The sequence below is a fragment of the Delphinus delphis genome, chromosome 9 (assembly GCF_949987515.2).
Source record: "Delphinus delphis chromosome 9, mDelDel1.2, whole genome shotgun sequence".
Lineage (NCBI taxonomy): Eukaryota > Metazoa > Chordata > Mammalia > Artiodactyla > Delphinidae > Delphinus > Delphinus delphis.
In genome coordinates this window covers 79,554,259-79,581,482 of record NC_082691.1, presented here as the reverse complement: position 1 = coordinate 79,581,482, position 27,224 = coordinate 79,554,259, and the positions used below count along the sequence as shown (strand labels likewise).

The 27,224-nt window shown below is 39.7% G+C and overlaps 3 protein-coding genes across 9 annotated transcripts in view; all 3 read left to right on the top strand.

Annotated features, from left to right (window-relative positions):
* CADPS2 (calcium dependent secretion activator 2) overlaps positions 1-27,224 on the top strand; it is a 487,000-nt gene that overhangs the window by 103,440 nt on the left and 356,336 nt on the right. For 6 of the 7 annotated variants that reach the window (XM_060020810.1, XM_060020806.1, XM_060020805.1 and 3 more), the window contains exon 2: positions 2,698-2,811. In XM_060020810.1, the coding sequence (XP_059876793.1) occupies positions 2,698-2,811 (114 nt within the window). Of the gene's footprint in view, positions 1-2,697; positions 2,812-19,522; positions 19,647-27,224 lie in introns of those variants that run through there. The other variant, XM_060020808.1, reaches the window with a different exon arrangement.
* RNF148 (ring finger protein 148) lies at positions 17,773-18,804 on the top strand. The gene has a single exon (XM_060019969.2). The coding sequence runs from the start codon at positions 17,773-17,775 to the stop codon at positions 18,682-18,684; it is 912 nt and encodes a 303-aa protein (XP_059875952.1). The 3' UTR covers positions 18,685-18,804.
* Positions 21,102-22,719, top strand: RNF133 (ring finger protein 133). Its single transcript, XM_060019968.1, has one exon. It carries the CDS (start codon positions 21,265-21,267, stop codon positions 22,390-22,392), a length of 1,128 nt encoding a protein of 375 aa, XP_059875951.1. The 5' UTR covers positions 21,102-21,264; the 3' UTR covers positions 22,393-22,719.

Genomic DNA, 27,224 nt, shown 5'->3' with positions numbered 1-27,224 from the left:
CATGTGTTATGGTCCAACTTAATATTTTTCTCCATGGCTACCCAGTTATTCTAACATCATTGATTGAAGAAACCATCTTTTACTACTGATTTGAGGTGGAATAAAGGTATTTTATAGTACAGTTCTGGTTGTATTTGGATCTATTTCATGGGTTTATTATATTGGTCTCTATCTGTTGATGTATAGCATAGTTTATTTTGATAATGCCAGTAGCTTTTAGGAAATTCTTTCCGACTGCTTTCCCACTGCTAGATTCTAAATTGCCTTTTTTCCTTCCTATCTCTTTTATGTAGAATTGTAGACCTTTTCTCTGTACTAATGGAGTATCCATTTATTGACTGTTTGTATATCGTTATGATATGGCTGTCATTTTATGTCTTAAATGTAACTGCAGTAATTTTCATTCATAAAAAAGTTGAAGCCTGGGCTTCCCTGGTGGCGCAGTGGTTGAGAGTCCGCCTGCCGATGCAGGGGACACGGGCTCGTGCCCCGGTCCGGGAAGATCCCACATGCCGCGGAGCGGCTGGGCCCGTGAGCCATGGCCGCTGAGCCTGCGCGTCCGGAGCCTGTGCTCCGCAACGGGAGAGGCCACAACAGTGAGAGGCCCGCGGACTGCAAAAAAAAAAAAAAAAAAAAGTTGAAGCCTTATACTTAGCCACGTGCCTCTGGCGTGTTTTGTGAACTACACCACCATTGTTAGTTTCCAAGAAGATGGTTTGTGCCATCTCCTTCTCTTGATTCATATGCTTGAATTTCCCACACCATAATCACCACAACATAACTCACTGCCACAATGGCTGAACTTAAACACTGGCAAACTAGAAATTGAAAAGATTTAGTTCTTAAAGAATAAAATGCCTCTGAAAGAAGAAAATTGAAGGAAGATATCCCTAGGTTGTAGTTTTTGAACAATATTTACTTTATTTATCGAATGAGGGAGTTGGGACAAATGATCATTAAGGTCCCCTCCAGGTCATTGTCATTGCCCTGTGTACATTTCCATTTACATTATTTTACCTGGACAGTTGGTTTGCAAGTTGAAGCCCTTCTTGGCGGTTCCCAGGGCTTGGCAACTAGACTGCTCTCAGCCATTTCATTCTCAGCAGTTGCTGTCCTGCTTTCATCTGGTCCCTTTTGTGAACCATGTTTAGAGAGCTAAAGGCATGGGCTTAATTTGCCTTGCTAGTACACATACAGGAAAGGTTCCTGCTTTCATTCTCTTCATATTATAGAAATGGAGAGTGTAATATAGTGGTGACATTCCTGCTTTTCAGCTTGGTTTAGCTTTCCCTAAAATGAAGAAGGTAACCTTACTAAAGAAATGGAATGGTCTCCTCTCTCCACTGCTCGGGGCAAGGGGTTTTTTTTACACTGCGGCACAATAGGACACTTCTTTATCAGTCTTTTACTACCAGCAGCAGTTTCTTTACAGGCTGTCTTGTTTATTAGACTCCTAAATAAAACCCGTGTTTTGAAAGAGCTTGTCTCATATTTGAATGGCATTTTAGTAAGCCTTTTGAACAGTTTTAAACTTACTTCATATCGGCCTTCTTTTGGAAGCCAAATCAGACCAGTTTGTTTAGTCTTTCTAATCCTTTAATCATTTTATCCTCAGCATGTTTCCAAATGCTTCACATCTCTCTGTAGAATCCAGAACTGGGCTGAGTTCTTTAACAGTCTGATGAGGATGACTGAAATGGAAAGATCACTCCTTCTGTTCCTTATATATCTCAGGATTTGTTGTTTTATCTGCAAGACTGTGCTCTGTCTCCAGTTAAGCATTAAAAAAAAATGCTTCTGCTTGACCTAACGCACCCTGCCTCTAGTGAAGTGGATGCCTCTGTAGTCGGTGCTGGCTTCGTGGGGATGAGCCTGTGCAGCCACCTGGGGCTCCTGCTGAGAAGGGTCCCATGCTTGGTTTAATGCTCTTTTGCTGCTGTATTGAACTTAATTTTCTCAACAAGGAGCTTCTCTTTCTCGTTTTGTAGTGAGCCCTGCAAATGAAGTAGCTGCCTCTTCTTGTAGTTGATAACTAGAGGACATGCTTAGTAAGTCATGGTTCGTGTCTAACCCACCCTCCGTAACTGTGATGGGTAGACCCAGGGTGAACAAATCTGGTTGTGAACTTCCACTCCACTCCCTGCGTCACGGCCTTCTCCTAGCCTGCCTCCAGATGCACTCACTGCCCCCCATCGCCTCTCTGTTCGCCTCCTTATCATTCCTTTATCTCAGCTCAGGCACTGAGGTGTGTTTACTCATGGAATCCAGGCTTTTGGCATACCACAGATGTCTTTTCCAGAGGATTCTTTCTCTGGGTCCCTCTGTCTTTCCTGTCACCTTTTGTCCAAAGCTGATGGTTGGCCGTTCACCTCCAAGAGCACTTGTCCCTTCTGCTCTCTCTATTCAGGGCAGCTGCCAGTTAGTTTCTCATTCGAATTTTAGATTTTTTTTTTCTTCTCTCTACAGAGGGATTAGAGTGTAGTAATCACGGGAATTCTGTTTGGGGCAGAAATTTGGATTCCATCGCAATATCAGGTATCGCAGAGTATGTGGGGCAGTGACCTACATTTTTAAAATGACCCATAAGTTAATTCTAGGTATGAAATCTTAGACACAAGTAGCAAATGTAACTTTTAAAAGTCATTATGTTTCATGGATTGGCTAGTTTTTGATCTGATTCCCTCTTTTTCCTTGCAGCTTAACAAGCAGCAATTGCAGTTACTGAAAGAACGGTTCCAGGCCTTCCTCAATGGGGAAACCCAGATTGTAGCCGATGAAGCGTTTTGCAATGCAGTTCGGAGTTACTATGAGGTAAGTTTGAAGAGTCTGATGCCTTTTAAAAGACATTTTTAATGGCTTTCCCATTTTAAGAAGCTCACTGGTGTGATAGGATGGCTGTGAATTTGCCACCTTCCTTGAAAGCATTGTCAATTCTGTTTTGCAATTTAAAAACAGATTCCACAGCCTGGTTTTGAGAGATAAACAGAATTGGAAATTATTCACATCCTTTGAGGGAGAAGTAAGCTGTTTAGAAAAATCTTCTGGCAGTGATTGATATAGCTGAGTGTAGCTATCTCTGGGTCCACATGTCTAATTTATCCTTTTTAATCAGGATTTCAATAGTAAATTGCTATCTTGTGCCATTCTGTTCACTAAACTTTATAATATTTAAGGCCAGGAACTAATTTCATGAGGATAAATTGAATTCTTTTCTTCCCGGGGAGATAATACTACAATACCACCTTTCTCTTTCTTCTGATTTTAGTTTCTGAGTCATCAGGAATTCTCTGTGGACTTCCTATGGGCACCAGTTTTCACACAGTGTCATTAACCGCTTCAGTGAGTGGCCAGTAGATGTTAAGAGAGTTCCCTCTTTTCCTGAGGACTTTTAGAGTCATTTGGTGCATGGATTCCTTCCAGTGTGAAGATAGTGTACATCTCTCAGCTGAAGAACAACATACAAAGGTGTATTAGACTAGTACAAATTAAAAATATAGAGATGCAGCGTGTCTGAAGTTTTCTGAGGCAGGGAAATATCTTTGCAGGAGTAACAAAGTAACTGGATGTACAGATACTTGGTTGGATTAGTAATTAATTGATGGTGTGTATGTATCAGAAGTGGCTTAATGCAACCCGAGGGAGGTGTATGTTATCCCAAGCCTAGGCCTGTCAAACAAGGTAAAAGTATAGAAGTCTTACTCACCAGATGTGTGTGTGTGGCAAGAATCTAGTGGCAGTAGTGGATGCTGTCTAACTGAACCTTGACTCAGAATATCTTTTTTTTTTTAATTAATTTATTTTTGGCTGCATTGGGTCTTTGTTGCTGTGTGAGGGCTTTCTCTAGTTGCGGCAAGCGGGGGCTACTCTTCGTTGCGGTGCACGGGCTTCTCATTGCAGTGGCTTCACTTGTTGCGGAGCACAGTCTCTAGGTGCACGGGCTTCAGTAGTTGTGGCTCGTGGGCTTAGTTGCTCTCTGCAGCATGTGGGACCTTCCCAGACCAGGGCTCGAACCTGTGTCCCCTGCATTGGCAGGCGGATTCTTAACCACTGCGCCACCAGGGAAGCCCAACTCAGAATATCTTAACAAGTATAGGGTATCCAAAGCTTGAGTCTTTGAGCCAAAGTTTTGCAAGATGAAATCTTGCCTTGAATCTTAATAGATGAAATGTAAGGGCCTATACTTGCATCATGTAGTAAAAGAAAAGCCAAACGTCTGTGTTCAGGAGGAAAGAAATGGGTTAAGTAATTTGTGTAAAAAGATGTAATTAAGCAAACTCATTTTTGGTTCAGTACTGTGGTATTGTACATGTTAACATTAGGAGAAGAAACCGGGTGAGGGGGGCATGGGGGCTCTTTGTACTACATGTGCCACTTTTGTGTAAACCTAAAATTACTCCAAAATAAATATATTCCAAAGTAAGTGTTTTTCGTAAGGGTATTACAAAGAAGTAAGCATAATATGTTGTTGTCAGTTTAGTAAAAGGCACACTTAAGCTGTGTTAATGAGAATATTTTTCCTGTAATAAAGGAGTATCACCATTTGGTTTCTAAACGAGGCTGGTGTGCTGTTCTGGGTACAAACTACAAATGAAAAGATGTGGATAAGTTTAGTGATAACAGATTTGAAACATACCATAATATAGATCACTTGAAGGGCCTAAAGACAGATGAGGCTTGTGTTGTGTGTGGCCCCAAGGATAAAACTAGAATTAACATGGAAACTGAAGTGGGGAAGATTTCAACCTAATACTATTGGAGTTTGGTTGCACCGCCCAGATACAGAGTGGACTGGAGAGTGTAGCATCACTGGCGGCCAGATTCCCGCCCACTTCACAATCACTTGGGAAGCATTTTGCACAGAGGGGTCCCAGAGCTCTGCCCTGGGCTTACTGAATCAGAATTTCAGAATCTATATTTTTAAAAGCTTTCCAGGTGATTCGCTTACTACTGGTAGATTGCCGACCAATGGAATTAGATGATCGCTTGCTGGGATTGTTACAGAAAGAGATGTAAGTACTGAAGAGTGTTCAAAATTGCAGCTGGGAAACGACTGCGGCCTATTAGGAAGTCAGGAAATGTGGCTTCACATTGAACTCAGATGCTTACCAAACACATAACAGACAAGTCATTGAACCTCTGTGAGCTCCAGTGTTTCTATTTCTATTATCTAATTGGTGGGTAGTAATGTTTAAGTATTGGGCTAGGTGATCCAGGGTTTTCTATTCTTTGGGTAGTATTTCCAACAATTGTTGGCTTGTGAGACTGTAGCTGACTTGTCTTTGTGAAGTTCTCAAAGGGGTTAAGATTTATATTAACGTCTATGGAGTCTATATTCCTGATTTACATTTGGGGAGTTACCATTTTCCCAGGTGGCACACATTCGGTACTCAAACTCTTGATAAGTAAATTTTGTTGGAAAAATAAGGTAAAAAAATTGCTTCTCAATTTTTCCTACAAAAGTCTTTACCCTCTTTTTTAAGGATTATATTTTAGTATACTTTGCTATGACTAACAATGCTGGTAGTCTCAAGTGAAGTAAGTCAGAAAGAGAAAGACAAATACCATATGATAATCACTTATATGTGGAATCTAAACTATGACATAAATGAGCATATCTACGAAACAAAAACAGACAGACATAGAGAACAGACTTGTCATTGCTAAAGGGCAGGTGGTTGGAGGGAAGGACTGGGAGTTTGGGATTAGCAGCTGCAAACCATTATATATAGAATGGATAAACAACAAGGTCCTACTGTATAGCACAGAGAGCTATATATTCAATATCCTGTGATAGACCATAATGGGAAAGAATATGAAAAGAATGTATGTATAACTGAGTCACTTTACTATACAGCAGAAATTAAACAAAACATTGTAAATCAACTATACTTCAATAAAATTTTAAAAACCTGCTGGTAGCCTCTACTATAATTACCTCTGTGGTACTTCTTACAGCTTACCAAAAATATCTATTTTTTCTTCTTCCAGTATCTTTATGCTAAACAGTGAAAATATTACTACCCACAAATTCCATAAATAGAAACTGAAGCTCACAGAGGTTTCAGTGACTTGTCCACTGTTGTATATTTGGTAAGCATCTGAGATCAGTGTGAATCCAGATTTTCTGAATTTCACGGTGCCATTTGAATACACCTGTGCCACGTACTGTGCAAAACACTTGGAAAATGTTTTTATTCTTCAGAATAAACCTTTTAAACAGAATTATTCCCATCTTAGAGACAAAGTTAAGTGACTAGTGCCCAAAGCTGCATAGCTAATAGCAGAGCCAAAACCTCACTCTTTCCACTAAAGCTTATTAAAAACAGATCTTGGGTTCTACCCAATACCTATTGAATCATAATTCCTTGGGAGGGAGCATCTGAATTTTGAAGTTGCACCTGGGGATGACTTTGGTTCAGTCTGTATTTTGAGAAACATGTCGACCTAGATCTTAATGACTTCTTGAATGTATGTTCCCTGAAGGAACCATTTCTGCCCTGGTTATCATCTTATTCCACAAATGTAGCAAGTATTTTGTGGCACACAAATGCTTTCAACAAAAGCTTGTTGACTAAGTGGATGAGTATTGGAGCACTTATTGTTCTGTGTAAAATTGTATATTTGGGGTTTTTTTCTCCATAATTTTTAAATTAAAGTATCACTTCAATAGTGCCATGGAATTTCTTTCCATTATGATCTCAATTTCATGGCTTTGTGCTTCCGCAAAGACGGCAGATGCTTCAGAAGCACGGTTGGGCTTTATTGTTCTTTCTAACCTAGTATTCTATGATTTTATGATCTTTTTTGGCTTATGTATTTCAAGGTCTCCCTTTTCAGGGATGTTACATGTTGTTTCCTGTATACAGCTGTTTTCAACAATTAATCCATCAGTAGCGATTTTCTAATATATTAGATTTTTGGTAGCCTTTAGCTGTGATGGACATTTCTAACCATGGCAGTATGTGTATGTGTGTGTGAATATATCCATATATGTGAAAAACCCTAGTAAACCTGTATCACCAATTAAATTGAAAATATATCTTTATACTCAGGGCTTACAAATTCTCCAAAGTCTGTCTGCTATTAATTTTTTTAGCTCCATAAATGGTACTCCTTCAGTGATTTTATGAATAGTCTTTTCCATCTTGGTTGTATGTCTGTTTTATATAGACAATTAAGAATTATCTTTTTTTTTTAAGCTAAACTTTGTTGTTATTATTGTTTTTTGGCCGTGTGGCATGTGGGATCTTAGTTCCCTGAGCAGAGATCGAAATCGCACCCCCTGCATTGAAAGCTTGCAATCTTAACTACTGGACCAGCAGGGAAGTCCCTATCTGTCTCTTCTTAAACTGGTTGTACCTTTGGATATTTGGTTTACTTTACCTCTCTTTAATACCTGGGATCTTGGTGTGCTACTCAATATATTTATATTTCTCCACGATATTTGACCAAAAGCATTTCTTCAAAGTACGTTCATTATTTTATTTTATTTTATTTTTATTTATTTATTTTTTTTGCGGTATGTGGGCCTCTCACTGTTGTGGCCTCTCCTGTTGCGGAGCACAGGCTCCGGATGTGCAGGCTCAGCGGCCACGGCTCACAGGCCCAGCCGCTCCGCGGCATGTGGGATCTTCATGGACCGGGGCACGAACCCGTGTCCCCTGCATCGACAGGCGGACTCTCAACCACTGTGCCACCAGGGAAGCCCAGGACCTGTTTTTTGAAGTTGGCATATACATTAAGAGGATAATATTCATAATAAGCAACTCTCTTATCATGCATCCTTTATGAATCATGAAATACTTTCTCTAATGGGCAATCACTTACTGTTTAGCTGCAGATGTTAACAGGCGTTTATGCAATAGATCAGTAGTTATGTATGTTATATATGGAAAAGTGATACTAAATGTTTTATGTCAATATAGAGACTTCCTTAGAATTAAAGGATTGAGAAAGTCCCTTAAAGACCCTGACATCACTCTTATCTAGTAAAATAAGTGAATAAGACTATAAAGATGATGATGGTGGTAACACATATCGGTCTGTGTATGAGCCAAGCAGTGTTCTGAATGCTTTAGATACTGTACATTTATTTGTTTAACCCTCATAAGAGCTCTAAGAGTTTGGTACTGCTAATTTCCCCACTTTACAGGTAAAGAAACCAGGGCATATAAGTTCAAGTGAGCTGCCCAAGGTTGCAGAGCTAGTGTAAATACAGGTTTCAAACCCAGGCAGCTTAGCTTCAGAATTAATTAAACCTGTGAAATTTAAGTAATTCCTATTCCTGTTAAAACTAATGAGACCTACTGTGAAACATGATATGAAACAAAGATTTGTTTTTAAATATAGAAATTTAGCAGCTCCGTGAGCTTCATGAACCTGAGTCAAGGAAGCTTTGTGATCACATGTGCTGTTTGGCCTGCTTTATTGTAAACTGCATGAAACATACTAGTGAATGTGGTACCTTAGCTTAGGGTATCCGGACAGTGTGTGAATAAACTGCTCCATCTTAGGGCAGGATTTATCCTTTCCTACTGCTCTGCTGTTTACTTCACATTACTTATTTATCATATCAGAGTTCTTGGGTGAGATACAACCTTGACCTCATTCATCTTTGAACCCCCAGATACACAATAAAGATTGATTCATGAATATAGAAAATTGGTTTTTTGACCACTGCTGTAGCCTCAGCACTGAGAACTGTGCACATAGTAGGTTCTTGATAAATATTTGCATGAATGAGTGAGAGAATCGTGTAGGTATTGAGTAGGTGGTTCTTGGATTGTCATCCTGGAGCGTATGTGAAAAATAGGACTTGCCAAGTTCTTCATGTCAGAGAGTCACTTTTATTATGAAAAATCAAATAAGTAATTGATTTTACACAAATCAGTGTACTAGGCTCTGTAGGAAGACAAAGGAATATAACAAAATCCTACCCTCAAAAAACTTATAATTGAGAATCAAAAAAGCCTTTATTAGAATGAAAAGTAAATTAATGTTGTTTCAACACCTGTGGAAAAATATCACCAAGTAGTATATAATTTCCTAAGAAAGGATGTGGAAAAATGAACAATAGTATTTTTTTCTTAAAAATGTACATAGTACTTGATTTATTTTTATTTTAAAAATGTATATATATGATATATACTGTTTTTACTCTAAAGTATAACTACAAGTTTTTTTAGTGATAAAAAATTAGAGGCAGTTCACAGTAGAAAGAACATGATTTGTACCTGGTTAGTCAGATGGTTTCTAGGGATTGCAGGATTTGAGTGTGTCTTGGGCCGGGAATAGAAGGCCTCAAGGGTTGTTGAGAAAGTTAGTTGCTGTAACTATTACTGCTCATATGATGATAGGGCTTTCTTTGAGGCACTGAAATGAACAAAATTATTCTGATACTTTTCTCTGGATAATGACTATTTGGCTTATGACTTGATACATATCTATATAGGTATGTGTGTGTGTGTATATATATATATATATCTTGATATATAAAAGATAATTAAAGGAGCATTTAAAATATTGTAGAGTCTAGTTGCTTATATATTAGAAATAGTTGTTAGTTTATGGCTATAACTCAATTTTTATATCATTTTTCAGATACAGAGATGTGGATGGAATTCTTGACTTTTAGAGAGAAAATGTGAGACACATGGCCTCTGATCCTGTGATGTTAAATAAGCCTTTTTCTGGACAACTGTTGTCAAAGTAATTCTTAGCTGAGGGACGACATGGCAAATCATTGCCGTTCTATTTTTTTTAATGGATGACTGTATAATGCAGAGGTTGCTGAAAGCTGCTGCTATGTCTTAATATTTTGAAGAATAAGTGCTTGAAAAGTCACACATTGGTTGGGGACCCTGAGCAAATTTTATTGTGCTGGGAACAAGGGAAGGAAACAGGATTTACAGAAATAAGATGACATTGCTTCTTCCAAGACATTCTAAATCAAACAAAAGTATAGCCAGACATATAAGCATCTAACTACACTATATAATATATGGCAAAATTAAATGACTGTCAAATAGACACAAAAAAATGGGAGCACGTTGTTTTGACTGGGATGATTGCAAAAGGGAGATGGGGATCAGCCTTGAAGGATGAGAAAATATTATTAGGTGGAAAACAGAAAAGAGCCTTCATAAAATTGGAAGGGGGAAAGGGCCTCTTTGCTGAGCCCCTGCCATCCTAGCTAGCCCTAGTGAATTACAAAGAGATGTGAAATAGGTCATCTGATACTGTGTACCAGAGAGGCAGTCATTTACTCCCCCATCTTACAAATGAGAAAGCTGAGGCTCAGTGTGACTTACGTCACACAGCTAGCACATGGCAGAGACTGGGTTTCATGGCAGGTCTGTTGCACATAACTTTGTGCCGCAGTACAGTTTCTGCTAGTGTGATGACTCCATATTCTTGTTTTTTTCTTCTCTGCTGCTTCCCAGGAGGGATTAAATTACCTAATAAATGAGTAAGGTTTTGTGACCTGTGAATCGGAAAAACGTAAGGGATCTGAGTGGGAAAATCTTAATCGCCGCTGCCCTGCTATTTCTGACTGCTAAGAGCTCACTCAGAGTTAACCGCACTCCAGGGGACTGGTGTTAGGAAGACAAAGCTTATAAAAACCTTCAATGAAGGCTTCCCTCGTGGTGCAGTGGTTGAGAGTCCACCTGCCGATGCAGGGGACATGGGTTCGTGCCCCGGTCCCGGAGGATCCCACATGCCGCGGAGCGGCTGGGCCCGTGAGCCATGGCCGCTGAGCCTGCGCGTCCGGAGCCTGTGCTCCGCAACGGGAGAGGCCACAGCAGTGAGAAGCCCGCGTACCGCAAAAAAAAAAAAAAAAAAAAAAAACCTTCAATGACCCCGATTGTGGCTTAAGAAGGTCTAGAATCTAAGGGTTTTAGGGCAACTTTGAAATGACAGGGCTCCAAAAGCAGGCTCCTCATCCCTGGCGGTTCTTAACTACAGGAGCAAAATAGTCTGTTCAGAGAACAGGGCAAGTTCTGGTGGTTCTTCAAAAGATTCTGCTTTTATTTATTAATTTTTTTTCCTTTTTTGAGTATGTTGCCTTCTCTCCGCCCTTTCGAACAAAAATCCAGTCTAAATGATTGAGTTAATATTAAGATGTATTTTGTCCTAGGCTCAAAGAAAGAGAACAGTACCACCAATTACCGTCCTTAGTCTTTAATCTTGTGTTTGCTGAGGAATATTCAGCTACTTTCTCTGTCCTCTGAGTGCACAGGCTGTGGTGTGAGGTTTTGCCCCCATTACTTTCCAAACTACTAGTAATGTTTTTCTACTCTGTTGATTGCCATTCTGTCTTGTAACTTGGCAGATTGAATGAGAAGGAAAAGTTGTTTTCAATTTAGTGTTAAAGTTTTGTAGACCTTGAGTTGAATTCAGAATGTGGAAGAGAGTGCAATTTATGTAGTTTGATTTATACCCATTAAAGTTTAAGATAATTTGGTCATATTCCAAGTGCTCATTTATCTTATTAGAATTCAGGTACAGCTATAAGAAATTCAGTTTTATGAGTATTAAATCTGTGGAAGAATTAAAGGTTAAACTTATTATGTATATTTAACTATTGCTCTAACTAGAATGATCACCCTGACGAAGATAAAATTAAGTAGATGCATTATTGCATGAGTAATATTACAGGTTAGAATTTGGAGGATAAGACGCTATCAATTTAATTAACTTTCATTGAGAACTTACAATATGCTGGAAACTGAGTATTGAAAGAATGAGAGTAAGATTTAGTCCCAGACCTGGAGATTAATGGAATAGATCATTTTGTAGAGGGAACTATATCAGCTGCTGTATAAAAACTCACTGTATATAAGGGCAGTATTCTTTTATAAACTCCTTTTTTCAAAGGTCAGTATCTGTCATTGCTCAGGAGTCTAGATAGGCTAAGCAACTGAGGTCTCAGCTGTACTGAGTCATGCATGTGTGGTCACCTCAGGATTATGGAGACGTCTCTGCTCATCTTGGGTGCTCGCATATGTCTGCCCACTGTAGGTTGACTTAGGGTAGCCTCAGCTGGGGCACCTGCGTCCTTCTCTGTCAGGCTGACCTTATTTGTTGGAGGGCGGTGGGGTCCCAAGAGTGAGGGGAGGAGTGCAAGGCCACCTGAGGCTTAGGCTCGGAACTCGCACATCATCACGTGCGTGCCGGTCTGTTCACCAGCTTGAGTTATCAGGCCATCCGAAATCAAGTGGTATAGAGGTAAATCCCACGACCTGATGGAAGGACCTGCTAAGTCACATTGCAGAGGGCATCACTGGGAGGGAGGTAATTGGGCCATTTTGTGATTACTGTTCCTATCGTAGGGACAGAGTTTTGTAAAAGGAACAAAGCCTGTCTAAGGGCTTATACAGTGACTGCTGCAATAGGAGCACAGGAAACTATAAGCCCTTTGAATTGAAGAAGCATACATTTCAGGACTGATAACAGTAGAAAATGAGGCTGGATTGAAGGAAAGAGGACCAGGTTGGAGAGGCTTATATTTGCACTTCTAGAAGCTTGGGTGTTACCCTTTGGATAGAGGGAGCCATCTAAGGTTTTAGGCAAACAGGAATGCCATTGTAAATTTCATTTTTTTCTGTAGGTTGCTCTGGCAACAATGAATTCAAGGTGAGCAGAACACTGATGGAAGATTAGATGCTGTTGCAAAACTCTAGATTGTGGAAAGATTATGAAGGCCAAACTAAAGCAGTGGAAAGAATTCAAGTGTGGTAAACCTGATCATGTTAATCATTCATTCAGACAAACTTCTTTGAGCCAGGTGCTGTGTTAGGTGTTTGAGAACCGTCAGTGAGAATTCCCTTTCTTTAATGTTGCAAAGGCTTCTTGGAGCTTTGGACTTCTGGAGCTCTTACACAAGTTACCCTTTCATCATCCATCCCACTGTTAGGCGTGCAGATAAGTAGAGGGGAATAGTAATCCTGGCTTACATAGCGAAGAAATCGTGGCTAGTGATATGGTGATTTAAAATGTCTGTCTTGGCTATTTTTACTTTCTAGTATACTTAGTTACCAGAGATTTTAGTGATATTGAAAGTTATTTTATTGGTTAATATAAAGAGTAATGAATAGGAGCCTGAGTAAATGTTGTGACTTTCACACATCTGTACCTGCCTCTAGTATAGTATGTGATTGTGAAAGTAATTCAAAGATTTATTAGTTTTTGAATTTACTGTATTTCATTTTAGCATATTCAGAACACTTTCCTGGGTTCAGAAATATTAAGTGGAAAAAGTGTATTTGTATGTGGAGAATAATTTTTTTATTGCATATGTCTGGGAGAATATGTGGGAGTAGAGACTAATTTACAGGAGAAATTTAGAAGAAATTTTTATAAGGATTTACCAATTTGCAATCAAAGATAATAACGTTTTAAAGTAAGTTTTGCCTTTAAAAATCTTTAGAAATAAAGATATCTCTTTCAGAGAATATCATTAGCATTACTTGCTATTTTGTTGTTCTCAGTAAGCTACTTAGAGTCAGTGTTTTTTTCCTGTCAAATCCCATTATGATGCATTTAATTACTCACAGAAACCCTATACAGTTGTTTTCTCAAGATTAAATGCAAATCCAGTGTGCTTTGTGGATTCCTAGAGATCTCTAATAATATCATAGCCCTGGATACGGTGACTTGGGAGGTAATTTATTGAAGTCTCTTCAGGGTTCCCTGCATTTAGAGATACAATTACAAAGCATTGCCCAGAGAGTTTTTGGCTATTTTTCTTCTCAAAGTAGAGATTTCTGGACTTTTGAGCATTCTTAACAGAGGTTGATGAATAGTGGAGGGATAGAGATCTGCTGATTCCCACCCCCCACCCACCGCCAAGTTAATGAAATTGATAACCTTCTTGAATTTTAATTAGAACCTACTTGAATTTTAATTAGAACCTAGAAGTTAATATATATATATATATATGCATGTACCTAATTGGTGTATTACTCTCTTCTTCTACCTAGATGATGACCCCTGAGAGCAGGGCCGTGCTGTGTCCCTGGTAACATAGGCTCCAGCTCATATCAGTACCTTGTGTATAGTGAATATTATGTGTTTGCTGTGGTTAATGGTTATTTAAGTATCATTCCTTTGGGTAAACCTCAGGACCTTTGTTTACCTACTCACCTTCCAGTTCATACCTTTTCCCTTTGGGGGCAGGGCACTGATTACCTTCGTGTTCCCTCCTGCCATGTGCTCAGTCAGGGAAGGGATTTTCCATAGCAGGATAAATCTTGGTTAACCTTAGCTGATCATGATAATTCTACTCTGATTTCCAGGGGTTCCATTAAGCATGGGTCTCTAAAGCACTGCTAGCCAGAGAGACCTTGAAGGAAGTCTAGTAGGTTTCTGGAAAAGAAAATTGCCTTGCTCTTATATAGAGAGATGGGAGAAGAAAAGTCTCTTTGTGCTTCTGAATGTGGTCTGCCTGGAACAGCAGTAGCCACCTTGGGGGATAATGAAATGGGCCTGTATAAGAGAAAAATCAACATACTGTCCTTAAAGAGGCAGAGTGGCAAGGTGGAACAGGCAGGCATTTTTGAACGTGATCAGCCAGCCTTAGTATATTTCAGTCTCCTTTGGTTGAACCTGGCAGGTAGGCTAATGAAAACCTCTTTAATACTTGGCTGTTAAGAAGATAGAAAGTCTATATTTTGAATAAATGGTCTAAAAGTCACAGATTAGAGTAACACGAGTTATCCATTTTCCACTCCTTCTCCCACCCCCACTGCCCACTTCCCTCCTTTCCTGTTCAGACATCCTGGCCCCAGCACAGAAGACTCTTGGATCTGGTCCTGATCAAATGGATGCAATTTTTTTTTTTTTTTTTTTTCGGTATGTGGGCCTCTCACGGTGTGGCCTCTCCCGTTGCGGAGCACAGGCTCCGGACGCGCAGGCTCAGCGGCCATGGCTCACCGGCCCCGCTGCTCAGCGGCATGTGGGATCTTCCCAGACCAGGGTACGAACCCGTGTTCCCTGCATTGGCAGGCGGACTCTCAACCACTGCACCACCAGGGGAGTCCTGGATGCAATTTTTAATCAGGCTTCATGGACTAATAGGCACTCGTGCAGGTGTCCACTGTTTCTATTTCAAAGACAACAGGAAGCGGAGACTGGTTGAGGAATCCTCCTTGATGGATGTTTTGCCAATTATAAACTTTGTGATAAGAGCTCAGGCCTCATTTCTCAGGGACACGTGAGTTTGGGGATGATTCCTCCCTCCCAAGGCTATTATTGACATTTTGGGTCAGAAAATTACTTATTGCACAGGGCTGTTTTGTGCATTATAGAATATTTATCAGTGTCCCTTACCTCTACCCACTAGATGCCCATTGTGACGATCAAAAATGTCTCCAGAAATAGCCAAATATTTCTTGGGGGGTAAAAGTATCCCCCACTTGAGAACCACTGCGTTAGAGATAAAGGATTGTTTTTTGTAGGTGCGTTTGTCCTAAGACTCAGGTGAAAGAGAGGGGGGAAGTTCTAACTTCCATTGCCTTGACTGCTTCCTCATATGGTGAGAAAATACAATGAATTACTAAGTTTTTCAAACTGGTCTTTTCAACCATATGAAGAACCTTTAGATTTGAGATGTTTTGAGCTGACATATAGTTACTGCTTAAACTCCTTCAACCTTGAAAATCAGCAAACCAGAAAAGCAAAGTTAGGATTTAAAAACTAATGTAATTCTATCTTTAAATGTTAAATAATCGTATATTTAACAAACAGCCTCTGATATGATGATGATAACTGTCTTCGTGGTAAGGCTTCACTTTGCTAATAAATAAGCCAGGATTTCACACTGTTTGAACCTGGGAAAAGTCTACATGTAAAGACAGTTCAGATGTGAACTGAAATGTTGCCTGCATAAAATTCTGTGCATGGGGCAACTTGATTGGTTCCAATTTTATTTTTAACAGCAAATGTTAACTAAAATATTACAGACCAGGGAGTACAGTAATTCCTTTTGTGAAAATGACATAATTCTTAACATGCCTCTGATTTAAATGTTGCTGTCTATTTCACACACAAGCAAATGGAGGCTGTCTTTTCTTTTTGACATGCGTAGCATGTGTCCTGTATATAGTAAATAATGTTTGAATGAGTGTTGCCAATTTATTGAATCCTTGAGTGAAGTCAGGTGAAGATTTAAAATAAATGCAAACAAGCATTAAAGCAACTTTAAAGCAGTAAAGATTCTACAGTTTGCATCAACTAAGTAATGTCGTGACTTGTGATAGCTGTGGTCATCCTTTGCTCTGCCCACTACTACCCTTCTGGTTACCACGTATGTTAATTCAACCTTTAAAGTAACTTGATTTGTCTGTCTCTACATCCTTACTGCTATTTCAAGAGTCCCAGCCACTGTCTTCTTTTGCCTAAAAGAAGACACTCATCTCATCAATTTATTCTCCTCTTCCTCCAATCCATTTTCCACTTCAGGAAGCCAAAGTGCACTTTTAAAAAAGTGAACATTTTGAAACACTTAAGTGACCTCCCCAGGTTGAAACCCTTCAGTGTGTTTCTCTGGTCCTTGGGACATAATCCAAAATCCTTAGTCTATGGTTCATGATCCTGAACCTCTGACTGCTGTTGGCCTTGCCTCCCCTCATCACCTTAACTTTTGCCTCTCTCGCTTTGCCAAACTCATGTTCCTTCAGATCCTTTAACTTGCCATGTCCCTTGCTATCTTAGGGTCTTGAAATTGCCGATTCCTCTGCCCGGAATCTTCTCAGCTCACACTTTGCTTGGATAATTCTGATGTATCTGTCCAGCCTCAGACTGACTGTCACTTTCTTAGAGAGCAGTGCCCTGGGCCTCTGGCCTCGAATCAAAGTTTGGATCCCCTTTACATTTGTTCTTTCTTTTGATACTCTGTCTTCCTTTCAGAGCTCTTATCACAACTTGCAGTTACACATTTGTGTTTTTGTTTAAAATCTGCCCTCACCAGATAATCTCCACAAAGTAGGTGTATGTGTCTTCTCCAACAGATGACCCATACTTAGTACTTGCTCAGCACATAGTATAGGTTCTTGGTAGTGATTTTAGTGAATAAAGTTGAATTCGCCTTGCAAGATGGCAATATATCAGACTAACAGTATAAGTTTATATTACATTACCCTCTTTAGGCCTGGGATAAGCATTTAATGTTGGAAGAGAGAGGGAATGATTTGTTCCTGCTTCCCATAGAATGGCATATTGGGTAGCACAGAACCATATCTGAGAACTGGTGACTGGACAGGGACGTACACTTATACATGAACGATTTCTCCTTTGCCTTATAGATAGGAAAACAATGAGCAAAAAGTGTTGAGGCAGATTTTCAGGCTATCCAGAAGTAGAAAAGAAACTCGAGGTATTTAAAAAAATTATTTTTTTTTTGCTTTAGAGTTTATTCAGGTTGGTACATGAGTCATTGCTGCCTAGCTTTTTGGCCAATAGGATTTCAGTATGCAGTGCACTAATATAAACTCTTGGATTGGCTAACTACCTCTGATGTCACAATTTCCCCATTAGGAAGTCACAGTTTTCTTGAAATAACATTGTACCAATAACAAGTCTTGTTATTCTGTTTCATTATGAGAAAGATAATCTACCAAAAGTAAAAATGCTAGAAGGAGCAAGATAGAAGGCCTTTTCCATTTACGTGCTTTAATGATCTACTGCCAACACTTGAAGGTAGCTTCTTGACTTTCTTTTACAACGGATGGTTTTTTTTCCTTCATGTTTGTCAGTTAATAGGCAAATGGAGGAATGAGCCTACTTAGAATTACTCCTTCAATTCGTATTTCTGTTTCATCTCAACTGTGGAGGCTTGGCATCTTTCTACTACTTAGCCTTCCTGACTCAAAAGGAAAAGCCATTTGGACAGCCCACCTGAATATAACGTTTCAGGTGGGCAATCAGAGTATATCAGAATTAGGAGAGAGTGGCGTGTTTGGGAATCATTCTCCTCTGGAAAGGGTGTCTGGTGTGGTGGTACTTCCCGAAGGATGGAATCAGAACGCTTGTAATCCTATGACCAATTTCAGCAGGCCTGAGCGAGCAGACTCTTGGCTGGCCCTCATTGAAGGAGGAGGCTGTACTTTCACACACAAAATCAACGTGGCAGCAGAGAAGGGGGCAAATGGGGTGATCATCTATAACTATCCAGGTACGGGCAACCAAGTATTTCCCATGTCTCACCAGGGAACGGAAAATATAGTCGCAGTGATGATAGGCAACCTGAAAGGCATGGAACTTTTGCACTTGATTCAGAAAGGAGTCTGTGTGACGATCATCATTGAAGTGGGGAGAATGCACATGCCCTGGCTGAGCCATTATGTCATATCTCTGTTTACCTTTGCGGTTGCCACAGTGGCCTACCTGTTCCTGTACTGTGCCTGGAAACCTCGAGTGCCCAATTCTTCCACCAGGAGGCGAAGACAGAGAAAGGCAGATGTGAAGAAAGCTGTTGGACAGCTTCAACTGCAGGTGCTCAAAGAAGGGGATAAGGAACTAGATCCAGATGAAAACAGTTGTGTTGTTTGCTTTGACATATACAAGCCTCAAGATGTAGTACGTATTTTAGCTTGCAAACATTTTTTCCATAAGGCATGCGTCGACCCCTGGCTTTTAGCCCATAGGACATGCCCCATGTGCAAGTGTCACATTCTGAAAACTTAAGAGACCCAGAGAGTCTCCTGAAGATGTAACTGAGTCTTACCAAAGGTTACAATGAAGATGAATTCTCTTTTAGCACTTTATGTAGAGAGAAAATTCAACTGCAGCTTGTCTACGCAAGTACTAAAGAGGGTGACATTTGTGTACTTTAAAAATAAAACTCCATATCATCTCCATCTATTTGAACTTGTTTTTCTAGTGTTTTGTTATACATTTTTGCCTTTATCTAAATAAGGATGTTAGTGTATATTAAAAGCAATTTAGTCTTGATTTTCAAATTACAATGATTGTGACATTGATGCCACAGAGCGTTAGTCATATTTTAAAGTTTCTTTATACTCATTTTTATACTTTGCTTCCATATGTTTAATTTTTGATATCTAATAATACTTCTGTTCAGTAAACTTCATTATAGGTTTAGATCTTGATTTAATTTTCCGTGGTTAATTTTATTAATACCCAGAAAATCTGGTTGCCAAAGCTATTGACTGGGTAGGTAATGTGTTCCAAATAATTATTTTAGATGGTAGCACTTCTGGTTATGTATCTAAAAATATTTTAAATTACTATAGGCCAAAAAAAAAAATTACTATAGGCCTAATTTAGGGCAGCATTATAAAAAAAAAAGTCACCTTTGTTTGCCAGAGCCCTTTAAATCCTAGCATAGTGAATCGGCTATGGTTGCAAATTTTCCTTCTAGAATTGACTCTAGTAAATGCTCCTCTTAAGATGGTGGTATGTCTCTATTTGGGACATTTTGATAATATAGACCTAGAGCAGAACTGCAGTTTTGTTCATTTGCCTTTCCAAATTGTATCTCTTGCCTTATTTTGCCTCTTCCTTTTTTCTGGTAGATAAACACCTGTATAGCAATGAGAGGCCTGAAGACGTGGGTTTTGTTGTTTTGATGAAAATCTCTCTGGATAATACGCTAAAGCATTGATGTCCAACTCCAATGGCAATTTGTGAGTCAACCCACTGTGTGCCTCACTGTCTTTTTTAAAGAGTGGGTGTGTGGAGATCAGATTAATGGTCTTTGGGAAAGAAGATCGACCACTGTGAGCCAGAGGTGTCACATCAATGTTCTTTTCTTTTAATGCCACTTTGTGTTGGGCCTTTAGGTGCCATTCCTCCTTCCTCTTTTCTACTTTGAGCTGTCACGTTGTTGACTGATATTTCGTAAGAATACACTAGCTCCCGTAGTCCTGGTGAGACCCAGCCTAAAGTGTCTCTTAGTACCCTATGCACAGAGGTCAGAGACATTTATGTCCAAGGTCAAAATCCTTGCCTTTGGTTTCCTAGCTGGTGAATGAGAACCACTGAGAGATACCGCTGAGAAAGCGTATGGCAGTGCCAGTGACTGCCCGTATTTGTTAGTTCACATGTCATTCTTTGGCTTTGAAGTCATATTGTGCCATTGGCCGGAGTGTAGCAGCATATAGGCAGAACTGACAGTGTATGCGGGGTCTTCCACCAACGATGTTTGTCGATTTTGGCAAACATTTTGTTAAAAGCATCTATGACCTTTAACAGTCACTGCTGTCAGTGGTTAAATTTAAGTGAGGACCTTGAAGTTTTTCTTTTTAAAATCTATAGCTACATTTTGGATCAAAGTAAATTGTGCTAAACTAATATTGCTCTATTTAATCTTTTCCCCTGTACCCGTCCTCCTCTTCCCTCAAAATATTGTGAGATTACTAACAGATGTCTCTGCAGACCCAAGGTCTGCGAGAAATGAGATTAGGCTTTTTCGTCTTTACTGCTGTCATCCCTACGTATAATCAATGTAAGAGTGAGGGTAGTGAGGCTGAAGTGGTTTAACGGGATGCCCTGCTTTTAAAAGTTAAATCAAAACCAAACCTGTCCAACGAATTTCTGAGCAAGCTTTATTAAATAAACTCAGTTCAAAAATTTACATGATAGATAAATTTGCACTGTGACCAAATGTGAGTTAAAAACAGTGTTACTTACCGCTTTTATCCCATATCTGGTCATAGTGCTAATTTTTAACTCTTATTCATGGTTTTGAAACTTGCCATTTTGATACAGATATTTCCTTCACTGATTGTGAAGGAGAGTGTTAATCGTATGGTCTTTCTTGCATATGCTTTCAGGTTTTAAAACGCGTTGCATTATACAATTTTTAATATTCTTTAGTTTAACGTGATACCAGGTAACATTACATGTAGTAGCTCAAGGACTGAATCCATCCTGTAACAACACTGAAATTACCCATAACAACATTTGAAACAGTCAAGCCAATAAAGGTACAGCATGCTCTAAGCTCTTACCTAATTGGCTGTGTTGTCTTTTATGTCATAATCATGCCACCCAACAGTAAGCAGTATGTAGAGTTACAGTAGTGAGACTGGGATTTTTTTTTTTCAATCTAAAGTTTTTCTCTTTCTCTCAAAAAAACATCTGAAACTCATAAGACATCTTTCTTACAAAAACATGCTGGAAGACAGTGGAACTTGTTTTCACCCAGAAGGTTTTTTTCACTTTAATATTTTATGTTGATTGTCAGCAGATGTGGAAGCCGCATCTTTTTGTTGGGTTAGTCCTTCAGGCAGTAAGAGAGAGATGCATCTACTCAAGATTGGCACTCGGAGAAACAGCACTGCCTCTTCCTGGCTCATGAAATTCAGTTTCCTTTGGCTGCTTAGCCAGCACTGTTGCAGAGCCAGAGCTGTTTGGACTGCATACACGAACATATCATTTCACGTTGGGAATCGCATGTTGTCAGAGTTGGGGGAGACTGGAGTGTTTGGAAGAAGCTCTGCTCTCAAGAGAGTGGCGGGAGTTATCGTGCCTCCAGAGGGAAAAACGCAAGACGCATGTGACCCCGGTACCAGTTTCAGCACATCGAAGAACTCGGAGACGTGGCTCGCACTTGTTGAACGGGGGGGCTGTACCTTCACACAGAAGATCAAGGTGGCCGTGGAGAAGGGAGCCAGCGGAGTGATCATCTATAACTTCCTAGGAACTGGCAATCGGGTTTTTCCCATGTCTCATCAGGCGTTTAAAGACATCGTCGTGGTGATGATTGGTAACTTGAAAGGCATGGAGATTTTGCATTTAATTCAGAAGGGAGTTCACGTTACAGTCATGATTGAGGTGGGAAGAAAACACATCATCTGGTTGAATCACTATTTTGTCTCTTTTGTGATTGTCACAACCGCTCCGCTAGCGTATTTCATCTTTTATCATATTCAAAGACTTTGGGTAGCAAGGATTCAGAACAGGAGATGGCAGCGGTTAACAAGTGATCTCAAGAAAGCATGTGGCCAGCTTCAACTTCGGGTACTTAAAGAGGGGGACAAGGAAGTAAGTCCAAATGGAGATAGCTGTGTAGTTTGCTTTGAACTCTATAAGCCTAATGATACAGTTCGTATTCTGACTTGTAAACATTTTTTCCACAAGAACTGCATTGACCCCTGGATTCTAGCCCGTGGGACATGCCCCATGTGCAAATGTGACATTCTTAAAGCTTTGGGGATTCAGGTGGATGTTGAAGATGGAACAGAATCTGTGCAAGTTCTAATGTTGAATGAATTGCCTGGTATCCTGTCACCTCGTGAAGAGGGCACAAGTAATGAACTTCCTCCTGCGGGAAGGTCAAATAAAGGGACGCTCGTGGAGGAGTGCCCTACTTCTCAGAACGATGGCCCGTCTAATTCAGTAGCAGCAAACGTTCATCGTCCACCTTGACAGCATGGCCTTTGAGGAAATGGATTAAACCTGTCTGTGAAATCAGGTCCTAAGTACTAACAAGCAGTTTGTCTGAAGTGTGGTTTCTGTGTCTTTTTTTTTTGTTACTTCGGTAGTTTTCTACATGCTTTGTCCGGTCTCAGAGACAGAAGAAAAGTACTAGCAGGATTTTTTTTTCCCGTTTTTCACCTTTACTAAATGTAACTTTTTGTCAGTGTGTGTTACTCCTGTGAGTATATATGTTTATTTCTGTATGCACATGACCAGGGACGAACTTTGCTTTTTATTTTTTTGGCCACAACATGCAGCTTATGGGATCTTAGCTCCCTGACCAGGGATCGAACCCAGGCCCCCCGCAGTGAAAGGTGCCAGGTCTTAACCTCTGGACCGTCAGGGAATTCCCAACCAAGGATAAACTTTATTCCCTAAATTTTTGTGTGTGTGTGTGTGTGTGTGTATATATATATATATATATATATATATATATGGCTTTGTTTTGGTAAGAAAATTAACATATTTACACATTCCTTATATTACAGAAACTATCGATGAAGTTTGAAAAACATGAATTACCTTTTATATACTAGGAAGAATAAAATGTGTCTTTTGATATTTATAGTACCGTATACTAATTTTGAGGTCATTGTGCTGTGTTTTCTTCATTCTTGGCATGAAAATTTTGTTGTATAGAATTTTAGTATTTTGACAAATAGTTCTATTCAGCCATGAGTACATCTTATGTGATCTGCGTATATATAATGATAGAAATTTTAATAAAATACTAGCACTCCTTAAGTGAATAGGAGCGATTTCAGTGCCCAGTATTGCTTATCATAATTGTTACACGTTCATAATGTATAGAAAGACTTAAGTGAAGAATTCCTATATTTAGTAATTGTGTATTTATTTCCCATGTGTCCCACCCTACTCCCTAGCAATTAAATAAGGCACTTTAATTATGTCATATTATTTTGTAGATAAGTACCACAATGTAGAAGTTATTATGACATGTTGGGATTGTTTGTTTTGTTCACTGTATTCTCAGGATGCAGCACAGTGCCGGACCCTCAAATATTTGAGTAAATGAATAATTATTATGTTTTAAATAACGTAACTATTATGTGTTAATCTGAAAAACTGGACAGTTTTATCCCAGTCATACAAAATAATGGGAACATAATCCTGAAAATTTTCATCCCAAATCGCTTTGGAAAATATAGAAAATTACAATTTTTAGCCCAGAACTCAGTATTACAATTTAGCATGTGTAATTTTAACAAAGGGCTTTGAACTCTCCAGGGCTGACACAAGGATTTGACTTCTTGTGCAACCCTAGAGAGAGCTTTATTAAGAGGAATTTCATGAGTTGCTCGGTGCTAACGGTACTGGAATCCAGAGACTGGCAGGAGGGCAGTAGTTGATTCTAACTGCAGTGCCAGAGAAGACTGTTTAAAGGAGGAAAGACATTCCTCGAAGGCCAGGGAGAACTGAGACACAGCACAAACTAGGCAGACGGCCAGATGGGGGTGATGCCTTGCTTGGTAGATACAGGTTTTTTTTTTTATACCCAACCGTGGAGAGGTGTTTTGATGAAATTAATCCCAAGAGCTGCTCTTTGAAGGACTTGCATAGCACCAAGGCTGCTGAAGGATTTAGCAGGGACACTGTTTCATGTGTCTTTCTGAGTTTATCTTCAGAGTAGAGTCCTTCCCTGAAGGTCCACAGATCACACTGAAGAGACAGGACACGGAGGACCCCATGGGAGCCACATCTGGTAGGATTCCCAAGCCAGAATAAGCTGTCATTCTCAGACTGGCCGCTGTTGGCATCTCTGCCACGAGGGGCTGGCAGCTTATAGGGGTGGCTAGACTGACTTTCTCTGGTTACCTGCTGGAATCATTGGAACAATGGAAATGAATGCATCTGGTAATGCTGGCAGTCCCCAAGCCCAGGGTTCTCAGGTTATTATAGTTCTGTGTACTTTCAGCAGAATCATGTGGGGTACGTGTTCCGTGATAGACCCAACACTTGAGGAATTTATTTGCTCTTCACACTGACACCAACATTGTTCTTTCCATCCTTCCTCTGCACTCTCGTTGCTTTCTCCTTTTCTTCCCCTCCTTTTCTTCCACTTTGTTCATCATTGTCAATCTTAGACCTGACTTAACCCTCATGTGTAAGAAATTCGCATGTAATGTCTCTTGTTAATGTGAACATCAAACATTTAACACTGTGTGCTTGTGGTCTTGATTTGAGAATTTTCAACAGAGGTTCTTTAAAGGATAGTTAGAATCTGTGTTTGAAATGGGGAAGGAAAGCTCACATCAGTGAACTTGGGAACTGTCATTGCTGAGTGCCTACCATGTAGCAGGCAGTGGACTAAATTCTTTCCGTCGCTGTTTCTTAGGTCAGAACAAAACAGCAGTTTTAATCCTTGTCTTTAGAATGCTGTAAACAGATCAATAAACCACTTTCACTCTGGGTTTAATAACTAGAACCTGGAAATAGCACTGCTATGTCAAATGTTAGGTATTATTCATTGTAATAGATTTTTACCTGTTTTGTGGGCTACACCATTTTCTCTTGTACCTAGTGATGCAGATGTATTTTGCCATAATGGCATGGGGCTATAATATGAATTATTTTGTCCCCAATACCAGTGTCATAATGGATTTCCCTTGCATTTCTCCTTTGTATATATTTTTGCATTTCTCTGGTAATTGATTCCCCCTGCTCACCTCGCTAGGTAGGGGTTTGATACTCCTTATAAAAATTAAACTTTTTTCCTTATAACTGGGATAAGTTGGATTTACTATCTACTGAAGTGAAAATGATTCTAAAGCACTTGACCACTGATTGGGCGATGCCATAGGTGAAGTTACCTGTATAGTTCCTCGTATTATATGACACTACACTGATCGTATTCCTGTCTCTTGCTGTAGAATTGTTGTAACGCAGTTGTCCTGTAGAGATGTTGGTCAGCCATAATATTTACAATAATGTATTTCAAAGGATTTAGTGAGCCAGGATCTGGCATTTCTGATGGTATTTAAGCTGAGTATATACAGTTAAAGTGTTTTCTCCTTCTGCAAAACTCACTGGTTTTTGAAGCAGCGTGCAGGAATCAAGTGGGAGAAAGGATCAGAATTTGAAGATGCACTGAAGTACAGAGGAAGCCTTCACACGTTGAAACTGCGAAGGAGTCCATTTAATGGCAACTCCATGTTCCCACTCCATCATTTACTGTGAGCACTGGGGTTTTTGTTTTTTTTTTTTAGAATTTATTTGGTTTTGTACTTCATTTTAAAAAATGTTTAGTGCTTAGTAATGAAAAATAAGGATTATTACAATTACTGAGACAGAAATATCTTAAGATACATACCTGGTTTTCTAAACTGTAAGAACTTTTTTTTGGGGGGGGTGGGTAATGTACTTTAAGTTGGAGAGATGATCTGGTCCCTGGGCACAGGTGTTAGAGTTATTCCATCACAATCTCTCCAAAAAACATCCCTTTTTTTAATAACTACACCACAGCTTATAACACCTCTCTCTGCAACTATGCTGTCATCTTCGTCAGACCTCCAAGATATGTGTTCTTTGACTTCAGCTGCTGATAGGAATTTTCCTCATCACTGTTGATAAGCAGGGTAACCCTGATTTGGAAACTTCCCTACATCTGAAACATTCGTTGCTGCCCCAGAAGTTCTGTCGTCTTTGAACACCTCCCAACTTACGGCGCCTTTTTCAGAATTCCTTCTCTGAATTCACTTGACCTCATTTCCACCACTTGCTCTTTGTTCTCATTCCAAGCCTAGTTTCCCTTAACCATCCTTTCCAAGCCCATCTCATCTTCTCCAACTTCAGCCTACAGCCAGTTGTAAGCCATTTTAGTCCTACTCTGTCTACGAAGTGCTACTGAATTCCTTGACTTCCAGACTTTTTTTCTGCAGTACCATTTGCCTACCCTGAGTCATCTCTACTGATTTCCACCAGATCTTTACTGCTATTTAAGAATCCTTTATTAATCTCAACTCCTTTTTATATTCCCCATAGAGCAGTACTTCTCAGCATTGGCTGCATGTCAGAATCACGTGAAGGGCTTTGAAAATGCTCAGTGCCCTTGCTGTACCCAAGACCTCTGGGGTGGGGCCCAGGTACCTGGTATCCAGGTGTTTCCAATGTGCAGACAAGATTGAGAACCACTGCCATAGGGCTCTTCCAAAGAGTCTTTATGTTAGTCAAGTTCTAGTTTTATCCTCTGATTCCTTCAGCTTTACTGGTTTTCACTTTCCTGAAAAATACAGGTAAAAATCTAAATGTCAAGTTATAAAGGGTTACATTTCATGGAGAGGAATTGTTAAAGGCTTCTGGGAGTATGAAGGAGTGGATTTCAACTGGGAAGGCAATGAATGCTTAAATAAGAAAATAACATTTGAAATGGAACCACTGGATTGGGACAGAGGGCATGCTCGTGGAGGGAACAGTGAATAACAGTGTTTTTTAAAGAAGTTTTGAGTGTCATGTAGAATTTTGGTTTAGGAAAATGAAGACCGGGAATTTTGCGGGTAGTTGCAATAATCCAGGAGTTGATAAGATGAAAATATGAACGAAAACCATGACGGGTGAATTGGGTGAGATGAATAGAAGGTGGGTCATGTCCAGGGTAATGTTCTTTGATCTCATTTTCTGATAGGAATTTTCTACTTCATTTCTTACTGACCACAGTCACAGTGGTTTGAAAACTTGCCTGTACCTGTAGCTTTCATCTTCAGTTTAGCAACACGTAGTGGATACAGAAGAGAAGGGTATGGGTCAGAAGGAGTTGAGAAAAA

Bases quoted from the DNA above. Each gene is read 5' to 3' on its own strand.
- RNF148 (XM_060019969.2), top strand. From the start codon at position 17,773: ATGAGCCTACTTAGAATTACTCCTTCAATTCGTATTTCTGTTTCATCT.
- RNF133 (XM_060019968.1), top strand. From the start codon at position 21,265: ATGCATCTACTCAAGATTGGCACTCGGAGAAACAGCACTGCCTCTTCC.